This window comes from Limanda limanda, chromosome 12 (genome assembly GCF_963576545.1).
Source record: "Limanda limanda chromosome 12, fLimLim1.1, whole genome shotgun sequence".
NCBI lineage: Eukaryota > Metazoa > Chordata > Actinopteri > Pleuronectiformes > Pleuronectidae > Limanda > Limanda limanda.
In genome coordinates, this window is record NC_083647.1 from 221,231 (window position 1) to 245,483 (window position 24,253).

The window sequence follows — 24,253 nt, forward strand, 5'->3', positions numbered from 1 at the left end:
AAAATGCCCATATAGATTTGTCTCTGGACTCAGAGTGTAATCTCAAGCTTTGTCTTGGTGCATTTCATCTCATATACAAACTTTAAAGGGCCAATATTTTACACCTTTCTGGGATTTAATTTGCGGTATTGGTACCCTAAGATGACACATCAGTGGTTTAAAGTTGAAGAAACTGCTGCAATGTGTATTTCCATTTCCTCTCTTCTGCCTTTCTCTGGAGCTGCAGACAGAACAGGCTGTTTTCGCCTCCCTCTCAATATGGGCCCTTTAAATAGCTTGAGGAATGCTGTTTCCATACAGGCCAATGTTGCATCTTGAGACTCCCAACCATTTTCTAACATAGGAGCTGATCATTCTCTCCATGCTCTCATCTCTTGTGAGGGGAACGTCGATTTCTGTTAGTGGCCACATCAGTCGGGGTAGCTAGCAAATTTGCTTTAGTCCTTGGCTGTATTCAAAAAGTCTAAATAATCTCCTTTCCTAAGCACTATTCCTTGACTCTGATGGAATACGTTACAAGGTCAAGGAAAGATGTGAAGGAGAAGATGAAAGTAGTTTGGAAAGGAGAACCACTATGTGGAAAAAGTCCGACCCCAATTACACTCTTTATATTTAAAACAACTTTATTTGTACCAAAATATAGGAATAAAATGTACAGTACTCTGTGCTGTACACTGACAGGACTGAATTATTTAAATAATATAATGTGAGGAATATACATTGGACATTCCACAATCAGGAGATTCAAATAACTTTTATACAAGTATTTAGTTCTGATGATGATATTGTGTTTTTGCAGGTGGCAATAGATAGCATCAACGTGCTTTACCGCCATCTACTGCTCGGACACTGAACTTGCTTTTAAAAGGTTTCTCAGACACTGTTGGAATGTGTTCTCCTTTGATGTAGAACCTACGTTCTGACCTTTTACCTATGATGATGGAGATGTTTCTAGACTTTGATGGATTGATCCTCATCCTAGCCCGTTTGATGTTCTAAAATATATATATGTAATATATATATTCAGTGTTGGGAAGGATACTTTCAAAACGTATTCCGTTACAGAATACAGAATACATGCCCAAAAATGTAATCTGTAACGTATTCCATTACATTAACTAATCTGAGTAACGTATTCTGAATACTTGGAATAATTCCGGTTTGTATTGCATTTTTTAAGTGTATGATTGCGGCGTTGTTATAGTCAGTGGAGCAGCAGCAGCTTAAACTCTCTCTCTCCGCCGATGCGGCGGGCCAGCTGGATGTCCGGCTCCCCCCCTCCCCCTGCGCCAAGGCTGCCTCGCGCCGTGCAGCGATCGTTTCGGCGTCGAGTCTACTATTTTTTTTTGCGCTTGACGCGAGCGTATCGCTCCAGGAAACACACTGAAAAATGATTTTAACCGATATTGATGACATTTTATATGATATAAATGATAAAGTATGCATCCCATAGTTTGTATTCCCCTTCTGTTGTCCTGGAGTTTTAATTTTACCAATTTTACCGATCACATTATTAAATGCCCCCCTCTGCCCATCCACTACAGACACACAAGCAGTCATTAAGATAAAAAGAGAGGGGGGGGCGGAGAATACGTAATTTACCCTCGACACCCGACATTGAACGGAGCAAACAGCGGAGAAGTTCTTGAAGATAGATGACATTAATTGGGACGCTGTTGCAGTTAATGTTGGAGCAACAAGTGACTATATGCTTTTATACTTCTGGGTCAACGGGTGATATTATTAGCGGTGAGGCTCTTTCACGCCGCCGGGGCGCTCTTACGACAGCCCTGGTCTCCAGCTGCTTCCCGGGGGCTTTGCCGCCGGTGGATTTACGAATGAGTTATGAAATTAGAATACAAGGAATTTGGTGAGTTCTCCTAAATTACATGAGAGCAAACCTGTTCATACTAGCAGATGTTGCATGTGGCCAATTGTCTAGCTTCATCCCATGTTGCCTTCACGTACAACTTTTGATCTCACAGCTGCTCCCACTAATATTTTAAATCTTTTTTGTTTGTGGACAAATTTTCATTGAATAGGACCATTACTTTTCTAATGCTGTTTCATGATTTAAACGTCTCAGTAATTCACAGCTGGCGTTTTAGCAGCAGCTGGGACTATTCATTGAGACAGAACATTGTGGAATGTCATAGCTCACCTTGAGGCCCAGTGAGCAGAGGAACATCTGGGCAGCTCTTTCTCCACAGCTAGTTAGGTAGCAGCCAAGCAAAGCCTCCACACAGTCAGCAATACTCTTGTCTGCGATACACTGCTCTGTGTGCAGATCGTAGGAGATTGACTGCTTGCCAAGCTCAACTCCACAGTTCTCCTCTGATGGATTCCAAAAACCCACCACAAAGTCATCCTCGTCTCCGGCCTTGCTGGGGTCCAGGTAGCACATGGCATCCCACGAACTGTAGTCAAACTCTTCGGCTAAGGGCCCGCTGGCTGCCGGCTCAGAGGGGTGGTGGGCTGAAGAGTTATGGTGGGGCTTCTTGGGGGCCTTCCATTCATATGGAGACTCCATTACGGGGGAGGAGGCAGAGGCCACGGTGGGAGATGGAGGGAAAACACTCAAAGAGATCTTCTTTGCAAATGCACCAGATCCCAGCAACATGTTATCAATGAATTTAATGTGTTCCTTGTAGTACTCGAGATCATCTTCCATGTTGCCCTCATTTGGTTCATCCTTCAGCATTACCTCACCGCCGTCATCCACTTCTTCAACCTCCTCATCATTCTCATCATCTTTGTTCCCCGAATGCCCATTGACCAGAAGCTCTTCTTTGGCCTGGATGATTGCCACAAACAGAAAGGAAAGCAGAGATAAGAGTAAAACGAAAACTATATCCCTGTTTAAAACAACCTTTGTAAAGGAGCCAACATGAGTTGTCTGTCATGTGGTGAACATGATGTCTAAAACTCAACCAGATTACCATGTTTTAACAAGCCTATTCGGTATGGCCAAACCACCCATGACTCAGAGGCAAGCTACTATGAATTTGCGTTACAAAAAGAAACAAAAATCACAGTAAGAAAAACAGGTTAGTATGAATTCATTTACTTACTGTAGATTGGACAGGAAGTGTCCATTTATAATCTACAAGTATGCTTATATCTTTTACTCATATTTGGGTACAGCTCTTGAACAAGGAGAACTTCAATATTAAAGTCTCTGGATTGTTATAAATGGACCAACAAAAATGAAGTCTGTGCTTGTAGCAGGGTCTTTTATGGAGCATTTTAATGTAACACTAGAGATAACTAGGAGTATCAGGTCAGTTCGAGACATTTTATTGCATCTGTGGGCTAATGGCTGCAGGACTTAAAACATGATGTGTTGCCAGACAAGGTAGAACTCTGCCCTCTTGTGGTCTGAGTACATCAAATAATGAAGATATAAATGTATAAATAACTGAACAAAAACAATACTGTATGACCTTTCAGTAAGCTAAGTAAATCTTCAGTAATTATTTAAGGAATAGTTAACCAAAAAAATACTGCTCCTGTGGTGCATCTTTTACACAATTTTTTTGGTCAAAATACCGTTGGGCGAAAGTGTGTGTGAAGTGTGTGAGGACTAAAAACATGGTGTAAATGACACGGTTTCGAGTAGAATTTCAAGTAGTGAATGTCAAGGCCTACGGACACTTGGATGACACCACAGGAGCAGTATGGGGGCATTTTATGTTTTGTTTTCAGTTTTAAGAAGTGGTCCCCCAGTTACTTCAATTGTATTGGATTTGGCTGCAACACTGTTTACCCCTGAAACTCCAAAAGTGTTTTGTGGACTCAAACACTTCAACCGTCCCTCCATCGGCAAAGTGGTGAGTAGATAATGAGTACATTCTCATTTATCGGTGAACTATCTCTTTAAGACCTGCCCTTATGCATACCAATTATTAATTATAAACATTTATTTATTCTGCAACAAACATTTACTTATTCTCAAAGAAACATTTACTTGTTCTGCAAATGTACAATCCCAGAAACATTTACTTATTCTGCAAATGTACAATCCCAGTTCCTATACATGTAGTCACACAGCAGAGACAAGAAGAGACGAACAAAGTGAATACAGAAGTTCAATAAGAAAAAAGCATTCAGCAGCAAGTTTACCAACCTCTAAATCCTGTTTGTCAATGATACATTTGTCTTGGTTGACCACGTAGCCAGGAGGGAGCCAATTTACAGGGGGGTCAAAGATGGACACCACCATCCTGCTTGGGAGCCCCTTCTTCCTCCCCAGACGATACAGGTTACAGTTGCTCACCTTGATAACAGACGGACGTAAAAGTACCCATTTAACACACCATCATTAGTAAAACAATGTGCTCCTATACAATGTCTACACAAGAGGTGTTTAAGGCATTTTCAATTACCCATCTCACATCTTTCAGAACAGATATGCTCATGTAACAGCTTCAAGTATATCTTCTTCCTTTTGCAGATAGAATTACAGTGATTGTGCATTGGATTCCAATTGCTGCAATAGTGTTCTAATTGATTGCAGCAGTGCAGTGAAACCACTGTTGCTGCTCTGCTAAAATGCTGCTACGCATCCTGCAGACATACTCTCTGCAGATTCTCCATATTTTCTCCGGAAAAAGGTGCATGTGTGAACTTAAACGTCTGAGAGGCTCCAGAATATCTGAAGACTTTCTCCTACTGGCCTCCTAGTATAAAGTCTACAGAAAGCCAGGAGAATTTGATGTATCCCCCGCTGTGTTCAGTTCACCACGAGCGAGAGGGGGGTTAAATCACGCTTCTAACATGCGAGAGACCCAAAAAATGAAAAAAACAAAGAAAAGACAGACGTGTAAGCAGATGTATAAGACACCCATGAAGAATTTGAGAGCGTGTGGTGATAACAGAAAGACAATCAAGCGATCTCCGCAGTAGAGTTAGTACATCACTTCCTGCCTCTGCCTGCTGCACCCAGAGGATCTACCTCTTGCTTGAATAGGCAAACTCTGGGTAAACACGGACCAAATTCTCTGAATTTTACCCGCAGGCCATGTCTGAAAACAGCTATAGCATTAAGAAAAATGCTTTAATATTTTACCTTGAATAATAGTAAACTCAGATTTCTTTCTGAATAGTAACTGAGATTAGGGTTGGGCTGAAGGACGATGTCCGTCGAAGATGGCTGACACTGAGCGGTGCAGCCTGCCACACATGGACTATTATTTCAGTGTCTACGTAGAAAAATACAGTGGAAAAGGTATATAGTGATCGCTGATATGTCTGTATTTTAGGTCTTTTCATGCAAGTTTGGACCATAAAAAAGCTGGTCATTTGCACTGTGCAATGCCAACCGAGCGCGCCCTGCCGTCTCCTCTGGCTCAATACATTGCCCAAGTTTACAAAATTGAGTTTGAAGATGTGCGTGTCTGTGTGTCTGTGCGCACAAGAGAGGAACAGAGCAAGCAAAGTCAGGACAGGCTGAATTAATGATATAAATGCTATTAAAAAAGATCTTACTCATTGAACAAAAGTATTGATCATTGGTTAACATGTGGTGATCAGTGTGGATATTATGATGGACATTTCAAACAAATCAAAGTTTAAACTGCAGTGGGTCACTGTGTGTGCCTGCGAATACAGTCATTTGTTAAGAGTGCATGCCTTGTCAGAGTAGCACATCTTTGGCTAAATAATCGAGTGTTTCAAAATCTATGTTCTGCTACACAGGGCTTACTCTCACCTGGACAAAGGGAGTGGTGCTCTGAGAATTAAGTTCTTAGATTTTCCAGCGCCTTCATTACAATCCAGCCCCTCCTACTGTGAGAAAGAGATGAGTGTGGACACACGACTCTGTGGTCAATAGCACTGGTGCACCGTAGGGGACTGTGCTCTCTCCCGTCTTGTTTACCCTCAGATAACTCTGCGATCTTGTGTTCATCAGGGAAGGACAGGAAGGAGAGTAAATGAGTCTAGTGGAGGACTTTGTGAAATGGTGCAGGTCGAACCATCTACAATTGAACACCTCTCAGACCAAATAAATAGTTGTGGACTTCCGGAGGACCAGACCACATCTACAGCCAGTCTCCATCGAGGGGGCTGATGTTGAGGGGTTCGGGACTTAAAAATAACTCAGACTGCAGCTGGATGATAGACTGGACTGGTCAGGGAACACAGAGACCCTCCAAAGAAAGGGGCAGAGCCAGCTATATTTCCTGAGGAGGCTCATCCTTTAACATCTGCAGGAAATTCCAGCTTTTCTGCTGTGGTGTGCTGTGGTGCTGTGGTGGTGCAGCATGAAGAAGAGAGATGCTACTAGACTGGACGGACTGGTGAGGATGCCCGGTGATGGGCTGGTGTCATCCCTATCATCAGTGGCAGAAGGAATGACCTTTAACAAACTGCTGCACCCCCTGCATAGCACACTGACAGACTGCTGTCTCAGCCCTGCTTGACGGACAGACTGAGGAGGTCTTTTATCCCCCAGGGCTTACGACTGTACAACCTCATAATTTATAGCAAAATGAGAGTGAGTAATTAAATGCATTAATCGTGCTACTAGGCTGCCAGACTGTCACCATTACTGCGTGTTTATCTTTGTTTGATTTGATACTTTGTAAATCTCTCTTTTTAATTTTAATTTTTATTCTAGCACGCCTTTCACTTTTTAAAAATACACTTACATCTGCTGTACCATCATTTACAGTCTGTTAATCTAATGCATTACTTTGTATAGTTTCAGTTTTTAATCATTAAATCTGTACGTATATATTTGGTATCAGTACTCAGGCTCAGTTACTTGTGTTACCGTACTCTACTTCTATCACCTCAAATTTCCAATCATCTATACTTAATCATCTGTATTGTCAATATCCCCATAAGCACATACTTCTTGACAGTGGCAGCTTTATATTAGTTCTGGTGGCTAGACTTTCATCTCCTCACAGATTAGCTTTTGTGTTTGACTGTTTTGTGTGTAACTTGATGCCTAAATTTCCCCCCGACTCAATAAGGTATACATCTGTCTATCTATGTTACATGTACATGTTATGTTCCAAGCACATGTAACAATCATGTACATAAAATTTGTGTAAAAGTAAGCAAAATTCTGATGATAATCATTATTATTGATAACAATTATTATTATTATGATCATAAATCATAATATTAAGTACACAAATAGTGGTCTGCTGTTATAACTGGAGCTCCAATCAAAGTTTTTTTTACATGATTATACTTATAATAACTGGTCTGAGGATAAACATCTTGAAAATTGTGAACACACAAACATAGAAATGTCATAGGACAAAGCGGACAATCCTTTAAAGGAGAGGAGAAAATGCTGCCCAGCAATTCTTTGCCTGGCCTCAAAGTATAATGTCCATCGAAAACGAATGAATAGCTCCATCCCCACTAAAGAGTTCTGCTGCTACCCCAACAGTAAACCCTGGGTTACAAGCGACCTGAAGGCTCTACTTAATGACAAGAAGAGGGCTTCTAGGTCAGCGGACTGAGCAGAACTCAAGCAGGTATAATGCAAATTAAAACAGTCTTAAGGAGATCAAGGACTTGTACAAGTGGAAACTGGAAGAGAAATAGATCCCTGGCTTCAACAGGAAACATTCCCCTCACCTGCACTGAAGGGAATTCACAAACAAGTTAAAGCAGTTTTTCAATGGGTTTGACTCGGGCTCGAGTCCAATCCTTGAACACTAACAGACTAAATAAACTCATCAGGAAGGCAAACTCTGTTGTCACCCTGGAGAAGGTTGCTGAGTAGAGAATGCTGGCAAAACTGCTGGCAATCATGGAGAATGCTGCTCACCTCCTTAATTAAACAGCGGACTAACTTAAGAATAACTTCAGCAATAGACTCATTCAATCCCGCTGTTCAAAGAAACAATACAGGAAATTGTTCCTGCCTGGTGCTATCAGGATATATAATATATCTGTCTGCAAGATCTGTAGTCACTGAACTGGACTTAATCCTTCAACCTCTTATAACCTGCACTGGACATTCTGCTCATCTGCTCTTTCTACTTCTTATCTTCTGCACTAAACACTCCACAATAATTGAATATATCTACTTTATCATATGCGACACATGATGTAATGCACAATATTGATATTATATCCATGTATGATTGTGTGTATGTACTGCCCCTTGTGTATTTTATTTTTTTTGAGTATTTTTTACCCTCTATTTTATTGTATTTTGAAAAAGTTGGCTGCTATGAAAATTTAATTTACCTCTGAGGATCAATGAAGTGATCTATCTAAAATAAAGCATTACCAAACTTACAATAGTGTAAAACATGATATCTAGGTCATGAGACAAGATGTAAAACTGTAAATATGTGATTTCAATCAATTATAAAAATCTTTGCAGTCTGTGGGGATTTTTTCTGTCCACTATTGTAATCACCAACCTAAATACTCTAATATAGCCAGAATCATTACATCATTTTAGAAATTTTAAACACCTTAAAAGTCTATTGTGTAAGATTTAGGTGAAAGGGCACAAATTGAATATAAAATAATCCTAATGACGTTTTTTCATTTAACTTGTACGAATTGTTGTTTGCTTTACCCTAGAATGGGCCCTTTATATTTATACTCTATATTAACATCGGGAGCAAGTCCTCTCTACAGAGGCCGCCATGTTTTTTTTACAGTTTTCCAACCTGGACAAACTTAACACCTTTTGAGCTGTTATGAAAACTGAAGGCTACCACATGTTCTCTTTCATGTTTGGAAGGGGAAGGCGAAGCAAGGGGTTTTTAGCTGCAACATGCAACTTCAACACTAGATGTCACTAAATTCTACACACTGAACATTTAAACATAGATGCAGTTGATTTGTCCATAAGTGCAATTTTCATGTATATCATGATACCTCATGCTGCTATTAATAAGTCACAAAGTCTCACCTTCTTGCTGCGCATGTAACTGAGTCGTCCCTCGTGAGCATCAGGATAGGTACAGAACAGGTATGTGGTAATGGCATGCTTAAGGAAGGAGTCGCCCAGCATCTCTAACCGCTCCAGGTTGAAGCCATCACTTGCGTTTGACAGGGTCAAGGCCTGCAGGATGAGGCCGGGGTTGGGCCCCAGACTTTTGGGGGAGACTCTGTGCTGGGAGTCAGAGACAAGGTGAGGAGAAGGTGCTGTGGGAGTGTTCAAAGCCGTGGTTACTCGGCTGCAGACTGAGGTAGCTTTATTTGTGTTTTCTGAAATCCTCCCAGATCGTTCACTAGACTGGGGAGGACAGGACTTCTTCAAGCTGTGTGAGGGCAGAACAGGAACTGAGGTAGAGGTTTGTATTGATTCAGGGCTCGGCAGCCCAAGAAAGCTGGGCTGGGAGCATTGGCAGTTGTCATGTTGGAGAAGATGCTTGTCTTGGTGACTGCTGTTGTCACAGTGTGCGACAAAGGCAATGCCATTAATTAGGTTGTGGGTACAGCTAGTGTCTTCAGACTCAGGGGCTGCAAGGGCCCCCTGCTCAGGCAGAGAAGAGTGGTAACTATTGGGTTGTGTTAGGCAACAGGGGTCAGGGGTTATTGTCTGTTGGTGCTTACAGTGACCCTTGCTATCCTCACTGCAGGACTCGGGACAGGAGATAAATGTTTTGCTGTCTATGGATCTCTTCCAGCCAAAGTCCAGGTTTGGATACCTGCAACATACAAACAGATTTTGATTGTGTTTAGTGCCAACACACTGGAAAGGTACGAAAATAATTTTGATTCACATTTGTCATCTTTAAAATCCACCCGGCAAATATCCTCCTAAATTTGTAGAACATGTGAAGGACATGCAGGCTAAGTTGCCATAAAAAGTTTTTTATTTATCACAATTGTCAAAGAACGATACAGGCGGTGCTTGCAGTGCATGAGTAATGTGTGATAGAGAAAGTGTGCACACAGATTTACCAAATGAATTTGTGTGTGAATTGCTGAATGGCCAGATTGTAACATTAAGTGCTTTGATTGGTCATCAAGACTAGAAAAGTACTATGTAAACACAGACCATATAACATTTACCACACATAATTGGTCAATAAGATAATCTTTAATAATATAAAGTAAAAATTATAAACTCACTGATTGTTATTTTTGTGTTAATCTTTAGAAATTACTTTAAATCCTGTAATAATGTATCACTTTTGAGCAAGGTGCACCGTCCTCTGCCCTTCACCCTCAGCAAGAGTGAGGCAAAAATATCCCAAAAGTGAACCTCTTAATAGGGATAGAAATGAAGAAACTTCAGAGAGCAGCATGTGAGTGATCCCTCTCCCAGGATGGACAGACATCTCATAAGTTACCAAAAGTAGAGTAGGAGCCATAGCCTTCAGCTAGCAAGCTCCTCTCCTGTGGCATCATCTCCCAGTTTCAGGTCGGGAGGCCGACACCCTCTCTTCGTTTAAGAGTAGGCTTTAAACCTTCCTTTATGATTAAGCTTATATTTAGAGCTTGTCCAGGCTAGTCTTGGACCTGTTCTTAGTTATGCTGCTATAGGTCTAGAATGTTGGGGGACACATGGAGCTTCTCTTTCCTCTTCTCCATCCTCCATCAAAGAAATGAATATCTCATCAATACATGCTACCGACTTGACTTCTTCCCCGGAGTCTCTATGCCTCATCGTTCACAGATCCAGGGCTGTGGCTGCAGCCACATCGGGGATTATGATGGTGGATCGCGAATGAGGTGGACGCTAACCGTAGAATATAATTACATCAAGACTGCTTGATATACAATATGTCAACTCAGATACTATACAACTGTTTTTTGTCTTACTCTTGTCGAGGGTTAAGGCAGACAATGTCACACCTTGTTAAAACCCTATGAGACAAATTGTGATTTATCAATATGGGCTATACATATAAAATTTGATTGATTGATCATTGTGCATTTGAATCGTTGACTGCTGAATTGTAAACCAATTGTGAGGCTAATGAGGGTGCACAACTCTAGTGAGCACACAGTCGTCACAGTAACGTCAGACAGTCAGCACCTCCAACCTCCTGTCCCAGTTGCGGGCTTTTTTCTTGACTTGTGTGGAGCTGAGTGGTGATGATCAAAGGACTATGCTACCAGTACCTCAAGTTTAAACAGGGTATATGCAGCAATCATGCGATTAAATTCAATACTTTAAGACCTTTTTCAAGAGCCTTCTAATATTTTTCAAGACCCCAGCGCCACTAGGAGCTGTAACCGGTTACATCAGCGACACAATTGAGTTTGAGATTGCAAAATTAAATGAAGTTTGCCAGAACTTCTATGTAGCACTGTATCAACACAACAAAATTCAGATAGGCCGGGAGGGAATAAAGCTCAAAAGAATAAATTGAGTTACTTAATGCAAACAACAGTGTTTCCCACAGGATTTGTAGAGATCATGGTGGATGGACCCTGGACCCTCTTGGAAGAGGATATAGTACATTTTAAAGTAAAGATGCATCAATCTGGTCCACTTTGAGAGACAAATTAAGAGGCTAGAGTGAAATTAATATGGCAGTCAGAATCTACTTGTGGTGTGAGAAATACTGCAAAGACACACTGAGCAGTAAATGGTTCAGTCAACCCTGCAATAGGCACTTTTATAATACTTTAAATAATAAAACTATTTTGCAGCATAAATAACACAAATCAGATCAACATTGTCACTGATATAATGCTACAACTTTCTCAAAAAGAGCCACCATGTGGCATGTCTTTGTGCAACAAAGTGTTTAACTGACATACACAGGGAAACTAGTCTGGTTTCTCACCTGAAGGAAATTAACATCTGCGCCATTCTCCCAGTATTATGACTAATAATAGAACTCAGATATGTACGTGTGTAAACTTTGAACATGGACGAAACTAACTGAGCTGTGGGAGTGCTCACTCCTTACAAATGTGATTCATTGGACGTGAGAGAGTGGTGTTTTACTGATGTGTCGAGACACCACAAAACTCCTGCGCGCAGCGATGGTGTGAACTGAGCGTCATTCTGAGGTCTGTAGAAGTTCAAGCGGCGGCAACTGTGTTAACGTTAGCAAAGCTAGCAGTAACGTTACTAGCTTCAGCTCTCGTACTCGTACTGGGTCGTGTAACCGTGTAGCCGAAGGAAGGTGTTGCCCAATGCTCGGTGGAAAACCGCTGTCTACGTGCCGCAGCGGATTTGTGGCTAGCGCCTCGCATCTGTGACCAGAGCATTGATCCCCATTTAAGATACGCTCACTTTATTTCCACAGACCGAACAGTAAGCCTCCCGGTCATTCCCAGCGACGGGCTTCAACCAGGGTTAGAACTGCTCCAACCACGGCGAATTTACACTTCCCCATTGCCTATTCCTTTGCAGCCACATAAATAATTAATAGCGCACTATTTGCAGCTAGATAACCTCTACATGGAAGATTCAATGACAAGCGCTATTCGCGCTGCAGTCTCGCGCTCTTAGACAGACGTTGCCTAACAACGCCGCTCGAGCCCCGTCCCCGGTTGAATGCCAGGTATTTTTTTTGTTTCGCTGTTCACATAACATTTTAACAACTTTTGACAAATATGCTATTCACATCGAAAAAACAACATATCTGTAAGCTATTTTAGTAGTAAAACAAACACCATCGAAATGTGTATTTTTGGAAGTTTTCTATCCATTTGAGTAAAAGAACCCATGGAGGCAAAGTAGACCAAAAACTTAAAACTGACCAGGTGCTTAATTGATATCAATTGCGTTCGCACAAAACGGGGCGTGAAACGTGCGTACGCAGGGATTAAAGCAAAAAAAAATCATCTGACTGAGAAAAAAAAATCGGCACTCACTTTGGGTCGTGGCTGCTTACCGCCTCGATATTTGAACTTCACGTGGTCCATTATCACTTACTAGTTTAAAGCTAGGGCATAAAACCAATATTTTTTTGCAGGACTTCACCATTCGTGTTAATGGGCTATAAATGACAAAACGTCTGCACAAGTTGTCAGAGCAAGCATTTATTTCCACAATGCTTTCAAGAACAATTATATGCCAACGCATGGATTTTTTTTTTTAAATGCCGCGTCAACTTATCCATTCAAACATGAGAAAGACGCAAGGCATGGTTCACAAACAAAAGGTTAAAAAAATCACAGCTGATTGGTGAAGTTATTGCAAATCATATCAGTGTTACACCCCCCCCCCCCCTATTTTTTTTTCTCTTCGGATCTGCATAGATCTCATTTTTAAGGCCGATTTATAGTCGTTTTTTACGCACGCACGCAGCTTCTACGGACTCGTTTTGGTTTATAGTTTCCTTACAGTGGCGCGTGTTGCAACGCAATTCACCGCCAGACCACTAGCCGGAGTAATGTTTTTTGTTGAAGTCGGCTCTTCTTTGTGTGTGGCATAGGTTTATATACATTGCCACGGCGGCTCCTCAGAGCCTTTTTCTGGCGGACAAATCCGCCGGTCAGTGACGGGTTATACTAGTGTTTATAGTTTCGGATCTTTTCTGCCAAGTGCTCTTCTATTTTGGTCTATATTCGTTCTTCTAAATCTTCCGTGGTTTCCGCAGTTTCCGGGTATGAAACCGGAAATGCGACTCCGGAAGGCCGATTTATACTCGGCTTTTTACGCCTTATGCGAGCGGAGTTGACGGAAATCCGTCATAGCGACGGAAAACTTTAATCCATGTGCGTACGCCACTTCTGACGAAAATGCTGTGATTTATCAACACACACGACGGGAGAATGTGCGCACTTTCACGCAAACTCTGACCCATGCCCACAAACATTTTGGAGACTGGAAAATGACGATGCAGACGTGAGATGTTGAACTGAAGCCAGATTATTGATCCACTTCATCATTAACATTAAAACCATCAGCTTTATTTGTGCTCACGCAACATAACTGTTCCATAAGAACCTTCAATTGAAAAAGATATTAAACAATTTACAGTTAAGATAATAAAATCGCTGCAGTGAACGTGAATGTGCCATAAGGTGTACAGAGCGCACTTGAGATCACTCACAAAAATAAAGAAAAACTATTCACTTTCGGATCCACTGATGTGAGACTAATCGGGCCGCTTGCTCTGAATATATAAATATTGTGGTGACACGAGTGCACAATGCTGTGTGATGGATACACGTGAATGGAAGGATGATTTTATAGATTGGGGACATCACAGCTGTCTCTGAATTTAATAATCCTGTAGATGTGCATTCATGCCGCTTTGTTTGTATACAAACGCGAGACGCAACCTCTAAACGGTATGTCCGCTCCGGGCATCTGTAGCGAGATGGCGATGCAACATGGCGATGTCTGTGGGAGAGAGACCCGGGGTACATGTAGAAACTTTATAATACAAAAGGCTCATTCTACTGTAACAAAACACTCTAACAATAACTATAACTAAGATATGAGAATTATATTCCATTTTTGCAAAGAGAGCCTTAAAAATTATACAAAGTGTATCTTTATTAAACAAGTATTGTGCAGTGTTTGTAGTAGTGACCTGAAGTCAGGTGGGAGGGTCAGGGCTCCCACTCCAGCTTCACTGGCTGTCTGGGCTCTGAGCTCCTCAGCAGTCAGGAGGCAGTGGAGTCGGTAGAGGATGCTCGGCAGACACACTGCTTTCCTCCACAGGGAGGCAGGGATAGGGTGGATGGCACACAGCTCTGGAACCAGGATCTGATTAGCAAAACATTCCTGTTAGATTGGACAAGGTGAACTTAAACTCATTTCTGGGGTGAACTTGAGACACAAATTTATTGGAAAGGAAAAACTGAAATATTACACTGACATGTTTTCTATGACAGTAGAACTTTAGCTCAGATTCTTCTCATTTCTGTTGATCATCTGAGATGTTTATATACTGATGTATTGGAAAGAAATAAACCAACGATCTGTATAAAGTCTCATAGCTAACGCTGTCAGAAAAAATGAAGACATGAGGTTGAAAGAACTGCCTTCAGAGCTAAGACACAGATTCACACATCTAACACTCATCACTAATTATCAGGAACTGATCGGTATATGACGGCACTTAGTGTTTGATTCTCTCCAGAGCAGTGTTAATTTCGTTGATGAAAACTGACAAAATATTCGTTAACAACCTTTTTCCCATGACTGACGAGACTAAGACGTAACGAAAACGGATCTTTGAAAATTAAAAACTATGACTAAATCTATTTTAACTTTCGTTGACGAGACGACACGAAAATGTTGGTGGTTGACTAACTCACTATAAAAAAAAATCCCATTACGAATCGTGCCGTTCATTTTTTAAAACATCGTATCAGGCCATCATGAAGTACCAGGAGCGGGCGAGTGTGTGCTCCCAGATTGCACGCAAACGCACGCACGCACGCACGCAAGCAGAGCAGAAGCTGCAGTTGGTTTCTACCGAGCTTCAGTATCTGTGTTCGCCTCCAGTCTGACCGGCTCTCACTTTTTGTTTTCACATTTCGCCAACTAAAATGTATCTTTTTAAGCTATTAGGCTGCAGCTATATTTTTTTTTTATTTAAAAGTAGGGTACTTCTTACTTCATATATTTCCCACAAATATGGGGAGGACTCAAATAGCCCTACATAGTTCTGTGTTTAATTTATTTACAAAGTAGGCCTACACTTGCCTATGTATTTTATTCTCCTCTTTATTAGAGTTTGGTGTTAATTTTGATTTTGGTTTTGGTGTGTTAATAGCAATAAAATGTCAGCAGTTTTGTTAATGGTGGTTCTATCGATTCATAAATGCAACAAACTTTAGTTTAGTATAGTATAACTTTATTAGATTTGTTATCAAATATGTTTTGAAGCTCCAGACAAATTCTATTTGGGGGGAAGAGGGGGCAAAATGGCTCTTTTGATAGTAAAGTAGGCCGACCCCTGCTATAGACCTATGCTAGAAGGGATATCAAATGCAGTGTCCCTAACCCCTGGGCCGTGGACCGGTACCGGGCCGTGGTTATTAACTGTATCTAAACAGTGTTTTATTTTGAAAAATGACCGGAACATATTCGACAGATACACATTGCACATGCTTCACAGGAGTAAAGACAGTATAAATTATCTTTCATTTTCGTTTTTATGTCTGTCTGTTGAATTCATGTCATAAACATAAATGTTTTCAACACTTCCTGTACCAGTATCAAGATAAAAACATTACAGTGTTTCTGTTGACAGAATCCATTAATTTCTTTAAACAGGGCTTTTATTGTGAAATATTTGCAGTTGTGGAAGATGCACAGTTTCATAATGTATAATACTTGTATTCATTTAAGTACACAGGACTAAATTTACACATGGAAATACAGTATTTGTATTTATGGCCATTTTCAAGGCAAAGACTATGTAAAAACATACTGAAAAGCTCAATATTGTGAACAGATTATATATATATTTGAATATTTGTATTGAACAGATATTAATGCGAATATTGTGCATTTAATTGATTGAGAAATTGAAAAAATTATAAAATCCTGCCAAGTCTTATTTTTTGGAATAAATCTGGGGTGTTGGATCTCGTCTTAAATTTGGAATTAAAAAGTAATGTAGCCTTTGAGGCACGTATTATAACATATTGGGGAAAAAAATGCACGTAGTTCACCTGCCACACAAAACAAGAGACGTAACATGACACGCACAGCCAGGACATCAGAGTGACAGTAACCGCGACCATCCAGATAGATGATCCACCATCGTCAATCAATAGCTAAATAAATGTGATTGTCAGTATACACACTGACTCGGACTGGAGAGAAGTTCTTCCAGCAGATTATGATGCCAATGCACTGTTTTCACTTGGTGTGTTCAAGAGGAAGCGATGCCCTGTTTATCCAGGAACATGATTATTATTTCAGCATGTTATTATAAAGTTCTATGTTTAAGTGATTAAAATAGAGCAGAGGAACAGATTATCTGGTTGACCAGCTTGGAGTCATATGCCAGATTTAGTGGCACTGCTAAGGGGGGCCAGGTGGGGCCACCCTGATACAGTAAAGGCTATAAAAAGTTATTCCTTTAAGCTCTTCCGGGTTGAAAGCATTGTGAGTAGACGTTCGAGCAGTGATGACAAGTGTCCGCTGTATCATTGGCAGTGTTCGTCTCCACTATTTTTCAAATGTTTACTCGACAGATAAGACAGCATCGTCACTTAAGCTACACAAGGTGTGGGATTTTCTGGTTTACTGCCCCCACCTCAGGAGACGCTGCCACAGCGTGCGAAATTACTCACTAATCACTATATAGATTATACATTATACTTTTGAAGATAGTTTTTCACCATGTTTTTTTACCGTGGGATTTTCCACCAGCCATCTTTGTTGTAAGTCATAATCATGTGACAATCACGTCATTACCGGCGGAGAGAAAACTCCCAGAGTAGTGTCCGAAGACTTTTTTTCTTTTCCCAATGTGCTCAATATATATAGTGAAGTAGGGGAATAGTGAATGAGTGGGTGATTTCGGAGACAGGCACGTTGTTTACCATGTATTATATCAGACCTGACTAATTGATTACTCAATTAGTTGCCAACTATTTTTTATAAACGATTAAATCAATTAGTTGTTACAGACTGTTTAGTGAACACAACAAATATAGCAACAACTAGCCTCAGAATGGCTTGATAATTAGGAAAATCTGAAACTGTCTGACCAGGTATTCAGATCAACATAAACAGACACAGAGAGGACAGAAAGAAAATACTGTTGATCGCAGTATTACCTGTTTGTTCTGCAGACTCTCCCACTTGGCCTTCCTCTTCTCTGCACTGCTGAGTGGCAGGGCTTTTCCCTTTTGGTTGAGGTGCCGAGGGGTCAACAGGTTCAGTCTGAGAACAAGAACAGTTCCAACTTTATCCCTTTTTAAAATTTGGAGGAATTCTTACAAAGTACTGCAAATTCATGAAAGCTTTCAAATTTGGTTGGTGCTAATCAGACCAAGACTGTAAGAATGAAGCAATGGCTAAAATTCTTAACAGTTCTTTAAAAGAGTTATGCATTTCTATAGTACAAGTCAAACATATAATCAAACTCACTATGTTCAGTTATAACCATACAAATCAATGAAGCACAACCAGGGATACTGATGTTGTTCATCTCATTTTTCATCCTTGTCCAAACCTGGCCTCTGCATAACCCACAATGAATCTTAAATAAAGATGAAATGCTTACGAGTCAGGATTTACCACAATGACGGTTAAGATTACAGTGTGAAATTAAATTTTCACTAAAACTTCAGTTGATTATCATGGTGTAAAGCTCATACTGTCCAGCATCCACCAGTGAGCAATAGGGATGGGTATCGTTTGGTTTTTATCCAATACCGGTTCCTAACCGATACTTTTAAAACGATACCAGTGCCTAAACGGTGCCTGAACCGATACTTTTTTCAAAAAAATGCATAAAACGATGCTTGACTAAGAAAGGCTTTTTTTATTGCCAAATATATTAACTGTTTAAAGTAGATTATAAATATAAATAAATACAAAACCCTTTTTAACTTAAAACTATGAATAACATACGAACTGTTAACAAAAGTTTACACTATAATTAAATAAATAAAAATAAATACAAAACACACACACTCTGACTCGTGACTCTGACTTCGGTGCCTGAGCCAAATGAAGACTGAGGGTCGCTTTTCCATCACGCAGAGACACCCGCGTCTCCGCGGCTGGGGCTGTCGCAGGCAGGCTTCAGCCTGCCTTCGTCCCCCTAAAATGCGTACTCTTTTATGAAACATTTCTCGGCGACGTGGTCTTCGTTCCTCCCGCCCCGAGCCTTTCCAAGCCGACCCGGAGCCGGTCACGGCGCACCGCCACGGAGGAAATGCGCCCGGCAGGGGGCAGCAGCGCCGGGGAGAGGTCTCGGGGAGAGGTCTCGCGATGAGATCCCCCCCCCACCACACCTGCACGGGAGCCCTGACGCACGGGCAGTGTGGAGACAAGAGTTTGTCCACCGGCAGCCGCGGCGGCCCGGCAGGAGCCGCCGCTTCCCGTGAAGGAAGGAGTGGAAGTGTGAGGAGGCGGGAGGAGCGGAGACCTCAGTCTTCAATTGGCTCAGGCACCGAAATGAGGCACCGAAATCTCCGTTGCATTTCGGTCCGGGTAGGTACCGGTTGTATTGGAACCGGTTCTCGGTACCCAACCCTAGTGAGCAACGGTGTCCCACACACAGGACTGCTGGTGCAGCATGTGACGTGGGTTTGTTATGTGAATGTGAAGTTTACTATGTGCTTGTTTAATTCGCTTGAGAGTTTATGACACACATATCTAAACACATTGTAAAAAGTCCAACAATTTGCACGCAGCTCACCTGCAACACACAACACAAGGTGACGTGCCTCGGCAGAATATCAGGTTTAAGTGACGAGAATAATCCAGATTCATGATCCGACATCATCGTTTAATAACAAAATGAATGTGATTGTCAATTTGTGTGAAAAGCTCAGTTTATCCATCAACACAACACATTTGAAATAAGCAGGTTTTTATAAAGTTGTACGTGTGAGTGATTAGAAAAGAGCAGAGGAGCAGAGTCGTTTGTTGACAGTATTGCACTTCAATGTAGTGGTGCTGCCAAGAGGGGGCCCTCTGGATTTTTCACAAGCCTTAGTGCATTGATATGGAGAGCTTTGATGTGGAGAGTGCCAAAAATAATAAAAAAACGCTGATATTTTATTTTTAGCCTTAAGTAGAGATTAGCAGCAGGCTACAGAGCTGGTAAACTCACTACTTTCTGTCTCGACATCCCTGGATCTTTACTTTTCAAACTTGTTGCCTTTAGACACCGTCAGCACTGGGTGAAAATTAAATGAATAAAGTACATTTTATCGGACTTCCCATAGCTCCCTCTGAAGGCAAAGAAGTTTAATACAAAACATGTAAACATATACTCCAATGTCAAAAAACAACATCCCCTTTAGGATAATGTGATGAACCAGTTATTTTGAACAAACTCAGGAAAAGTAAACAGAAAGTAGAGAGCAGTTTACAGGTATATATTCATTTATATCTCTGTACTACTGACCTGGAGGAGGTATGATCAACATCCAGGAGTGGCTGATTTAGGTTGGACAGATCCAGGTTGTACTTGGTTTTGTAGTACTCCGCAAACGTCTCGTATTCTGGTGAAGGAAACTTGCTAAGCGGCGTCAGGTCTGTGTACACATCGGCCACATAGAAGCGATGAGGCTGGTCAAAGTTACGATACCTGGGAAAAGAACAGTAAAGGTTATTATAAAGCTTAAACCACAGTAATTTAAACCCACATATTCATCTTTTTGCAGCCAAATTTCAGTTAGACAGTAAATTGAACTGATGGTCAGTAATCAGATCATTAATGAGGATTTGGGATTGAGTGACCGGATATATAATAAACCACATTTAATCCTATTTTTTGGTACAGATTTAGTGGTTACATCAACTTTTATTAGGTTTGAAGATATTACTTTTTATATATTTATTTTGGTTTAATGAATTTAGGTTGTGGGGGGGCAGACATACTTTCTAGGGTTAGGGTTAGGATATTGTGGGAGTGACTGCTCTAATAGAAGAGCAGAGAAGTTTGAGGTGTATGTGACAATAAGAAAAATGTTGACAAATTCTAGTTCCAGCAAACGACACAGTACGGAAACCGCTCTTTAAAATTACTAATGATTTATTGAGGTCTGTTGAAGCCTGTGATTTCCCCGTATTATTGCTCCTTGACTTCAATTCCGCATTTGACACCATTGATCATAACATTCTCCTCAATAGACTAAAGTAATGTGTCAGTCCATCTGGAACTGCCCTTCGATGGCGTAAGTCTTATCTCTAAGACAGAGTGCAACAAGCTTTGATTCTTTGTCCCATCTTATTTTTGCTGTACATTCTCCAATGAGGAAACATCAGCCATTTTAATGGGACATCATATCATTCGAATGCAGGTGACACCCAAATGTACTTATCTTTCAAACCAGACGTCAGCCGCGCAAGTGTCCGAAAAAGAGCGCCATTGAGGAACTGCCATTGAGGAATGGATGTCACTTAACTTTCTTCAGTTAAATTCAAATAAAACAGAAAAAGCAGGCAAACCCCTATAATTTCTCAGTCCCCTGGCAACCAAAATTAAAACAGCTAAGAATCTAGGTGTCACCTTATTTCCCATCTGAATTTCAAAACATTTGTTAAATCCTGATACAATCTCCCCCTGACTTAGAAAAGCTGTGCGTTTGTCTTTTCCCGCCTGGATTATTGAAACGCCCTCTAAACATGCCTTAGTCAAACATTAATAACTCGTTGGCAGATTGCTCAAAATGTTGCTGCTCGTATTTTAACTAAAACTAACCGTAGGTCTCATATAACGCCAATTATTGTGTCCCTTCACTGGTTACCAGTTAAATTCACAATTGACTTTAAGATTATTTGAATGCCATTTAAAGCTCAACATTGGCTGGCCCCAACTTACAATTCACAGCTCTTGACTCCCTACACACCAAATCGCAACCCGAAATCAGCCAGCCTGTCCTTGTTGGCTGTCCCTAGGTCAAGGATGTCTACTCAAGGTGACTGTGCTTTCTCTGTCAGGGCCTCCAGATGATATTAGACTCACCAACTCACCACCTATCTTTAAATCACTGCTCAAAACATATATTTATAAGAAACAATTTCTAAAATCCGACTTATAATTCTGGTACTACTGTATAATTTTAAATCCTTTATTCCTTTTATCTCAGTTTAATTGCAACCACAAATTATGTAGTTTCTCAAATATGACAGCTTCTGACTATGAGAGTAGGTATTTAGTTTAGTTTAAAAAAGGCAATGAGTTAATGACGTCTGATTTACTGAGCGAGCCACAAGGCTTTCATACAAGCCAGTAGCCAGTCAGATTTACCTTCAGCCCCAGCGTAACCTCAGGTTTAGCCTTTAACCTCTTAAGAGTCGGGTGAAATTCGCCTAAAACGCCTGTTTGAGGACACACAAATTAAATTGAAAGCTGTTCTTGAACCATTTGGAGTACATGCATGATCTTGGTCTCTTTTGAAAGGTAACATTCTGAACTCCCCCCCCCCCCCCCAACAGTCAGATCACTCTTAGTGCTACTGGCATTGAGTAATAGCAGCTGGCACACAGTGAAGTAGAAGGTTTTTATTTTCGCCTGAATATTTTTGGTAAACAGATGCCTGCTGATGACTCTAACTGGGACTTATGAGCTGGAAAACACAATGGGACCCTAGCATGAAGTCTAGACTAGCCCAAGTTCAAATTTGATAACAATACCACAGAAAATGAATATTTGACAGATTTTTCAAAGATCAAAGGCCATTTGGAGACTCCAAAGGACCCTTTGTAACCATGGTAACCAACCAGGCTAAAAAGGCTAATTTTACACTCAAACCCGTCATATGGTTTAAAATTTATACAAATAAACATCTTTCATATATTTTAGCAACATGTAGCAGTCAAGACAAGGACGAAACACTGACGCACAGTGCTCTGGGACCAGCTGGACACTGTTGCGCATTGTGCCTCCGTATTTTTTTCCCGTGGACCAGCACATCTGCATGTTGGAAATTTCATTGGCTACCCGCTACGCCAGTCATCAGAACAATCGGTTGCAATTGGCTCAGCCTTTACATGTCAGAAGAGGGGCAGGCTCTATCCAGCAACAAGGTGTCTCGTTGGCTATTGCAGGCTGTGGACAGCCCATGCCAGCTCCTATTGGGTCAAGTTTAGATTGACAGCCCACTTCACCCAATAGGAGCTGCTAACCACCAATTTGGGCTATTTGTTTACTTGCAGACATAGTTAGAGTGAGAGTACGACACATTTTACACGGAGCAGATAGCTGTGCTGACATTATGCAGCAGCTGACAGTGGCTATTCTTTGATGTAATAGTGTGTTTTGGACTGATTATGTTACTGGATTGGATCGTCTGGACCTTTGGCAATGTACCAGCACCGTTTTTGTTGGAATGTTATCGATCTGTGGATTAAAATTAATAATATATATAATTATATATATATATATTATTATAATATATATATATTATTATAATATATATATAAGTCGCGTCAACTTTGTTATCATGTTTTGTTCTACTTCCGGTCTGACTGAGACGTTGATTGTACCGGCTGTGGTGATCGGATTTTGAGATGGTTTACATCAGTGGAATCAGAAGAATCTTCCAGATGGAAAAAATTATTCTGGAAATGTATTTAGGTAACTACAAAGGTCCCTTAGTGCGATATGTTTTTTGGATTCTAGGTGCAGCTGGTAGGAAAGTCAGCCAGTGGTTAAAAACAGAAGTACCTACAGCTAACACAAGACTCACACCGGACGCCTTCCATACTTTATTTTTTGGGATTTTTCCTTTGGATTGATGCCGCGCGGTGCTTCCGCGTCCGGTGTGAACCCGGCATAATGATTTGATTGACATCATTTATGTCTTAAAAATGGAAGGGATTACTTTTCTGTTAGATTGATATTCACAGCGCTTCACTTTTTCCACATTTTGTTATGTTACCGCCTTATGCCAAAATGGATTCAATTCACTTTTTTCCTCAATTTTACACGCAATACCCCGTAATGACAAAGTGAAAATAAATAACATATGTATTCCCAGCCTTTGCTCAATACTTTGTTTAGGCACCTTGTTTGGCAGCAATTACAGCCTCAACTCTCTTTAAGTATGATTCTACAAGCTTGGCACACCTATTTTTGGCCAGTTTCTCCCATTCTTCTGTGCAGGACCTCTCAAGCTCCATCAGGTTGGATGGGGAGCGTCGGTGCTTAGCCATTATCAGATCTCTCAAGAGATGATCAATCAGGTTCAAGTCTGGGCTCTGGCTGGGCCACTGACAGAGATGACCCGAAGCCACTCCTTTAATATCTTGGCTGTGTGCTTAGGGTAGTTGTCCTGTTGGAAGATAAACCTGCGCCCCAGTCACAAGTCCAGAGCGCTCTGGAGCAGGTTTTCCTCAAGGATGTCTCTCTACTTTGCTGCATTCATCTTTCCCTCAATCCTGACTAGTCTCCCAGTTCCTGCCGCTGAAAAACATCCCCACAGCATGATGCTGCCACCACCATGCTTCCCTGTAGGGATGGTATTGGCCAGGTGATGAGCAGTGCATGGTTTCCTCCAGACATGACGCTTGGCATTCAAGCCAAAGAGTTCAATATTTGTTTCATCAGACCAGAGAATTTTGTTTCTCATGGTCTCATGGTGTTTCAGGTGCCTTTTTGCAAACTCCAGGCAGGCGGTCATGTGCCTTTTACTGAGGAGTGTCTTCAGTCTGGCCACACCATACAGGCCTGATTGGTGGGTGCTGCAGAGATGG

At 41.1% G+C, this 24,253-nt stretch overlaps 1 protein-coding gene across 1 annotated transcript in view; it reads right to left on the bottom strand.

Annotated features, from left to right (window-relative positions):
* The window catches only part of dicer1 (dicer 1, ribonuclease type III), a 64,490-nt gene that overhangs the window by 10,752 nt on the left and 29,485 nt on the right, over positions 1-24,253 (bottom strand). The window contains exons 18-23 of the mRNA XM_061082128.1: positions 19,959-20,141; positions 17,653-17,758; positions 14,442-14,617; positions 8,897-9,638; positions 4,127-4,276; positions 2,162-2,794 (exon numbers count right to left, since the gene is read on the bottom strand). Coding sequence (XP_060938111.1) covers positions 2,162-2,794; positions 4,127-4,276; positions 8,897-9,638; positions 14,442-14,617; positions 17,653-17,758; positions 19,959-20,141 — 1,990 coding nt within the window. The remainder of the gene's footprint in view (positions 1-2,161; positions 2,795-4,126; positions 4,277-8,896; positions 9,639-14,441; positions 14,618-17,652; positions 17,759-19,958; positions 20,142-24,253) is intronic.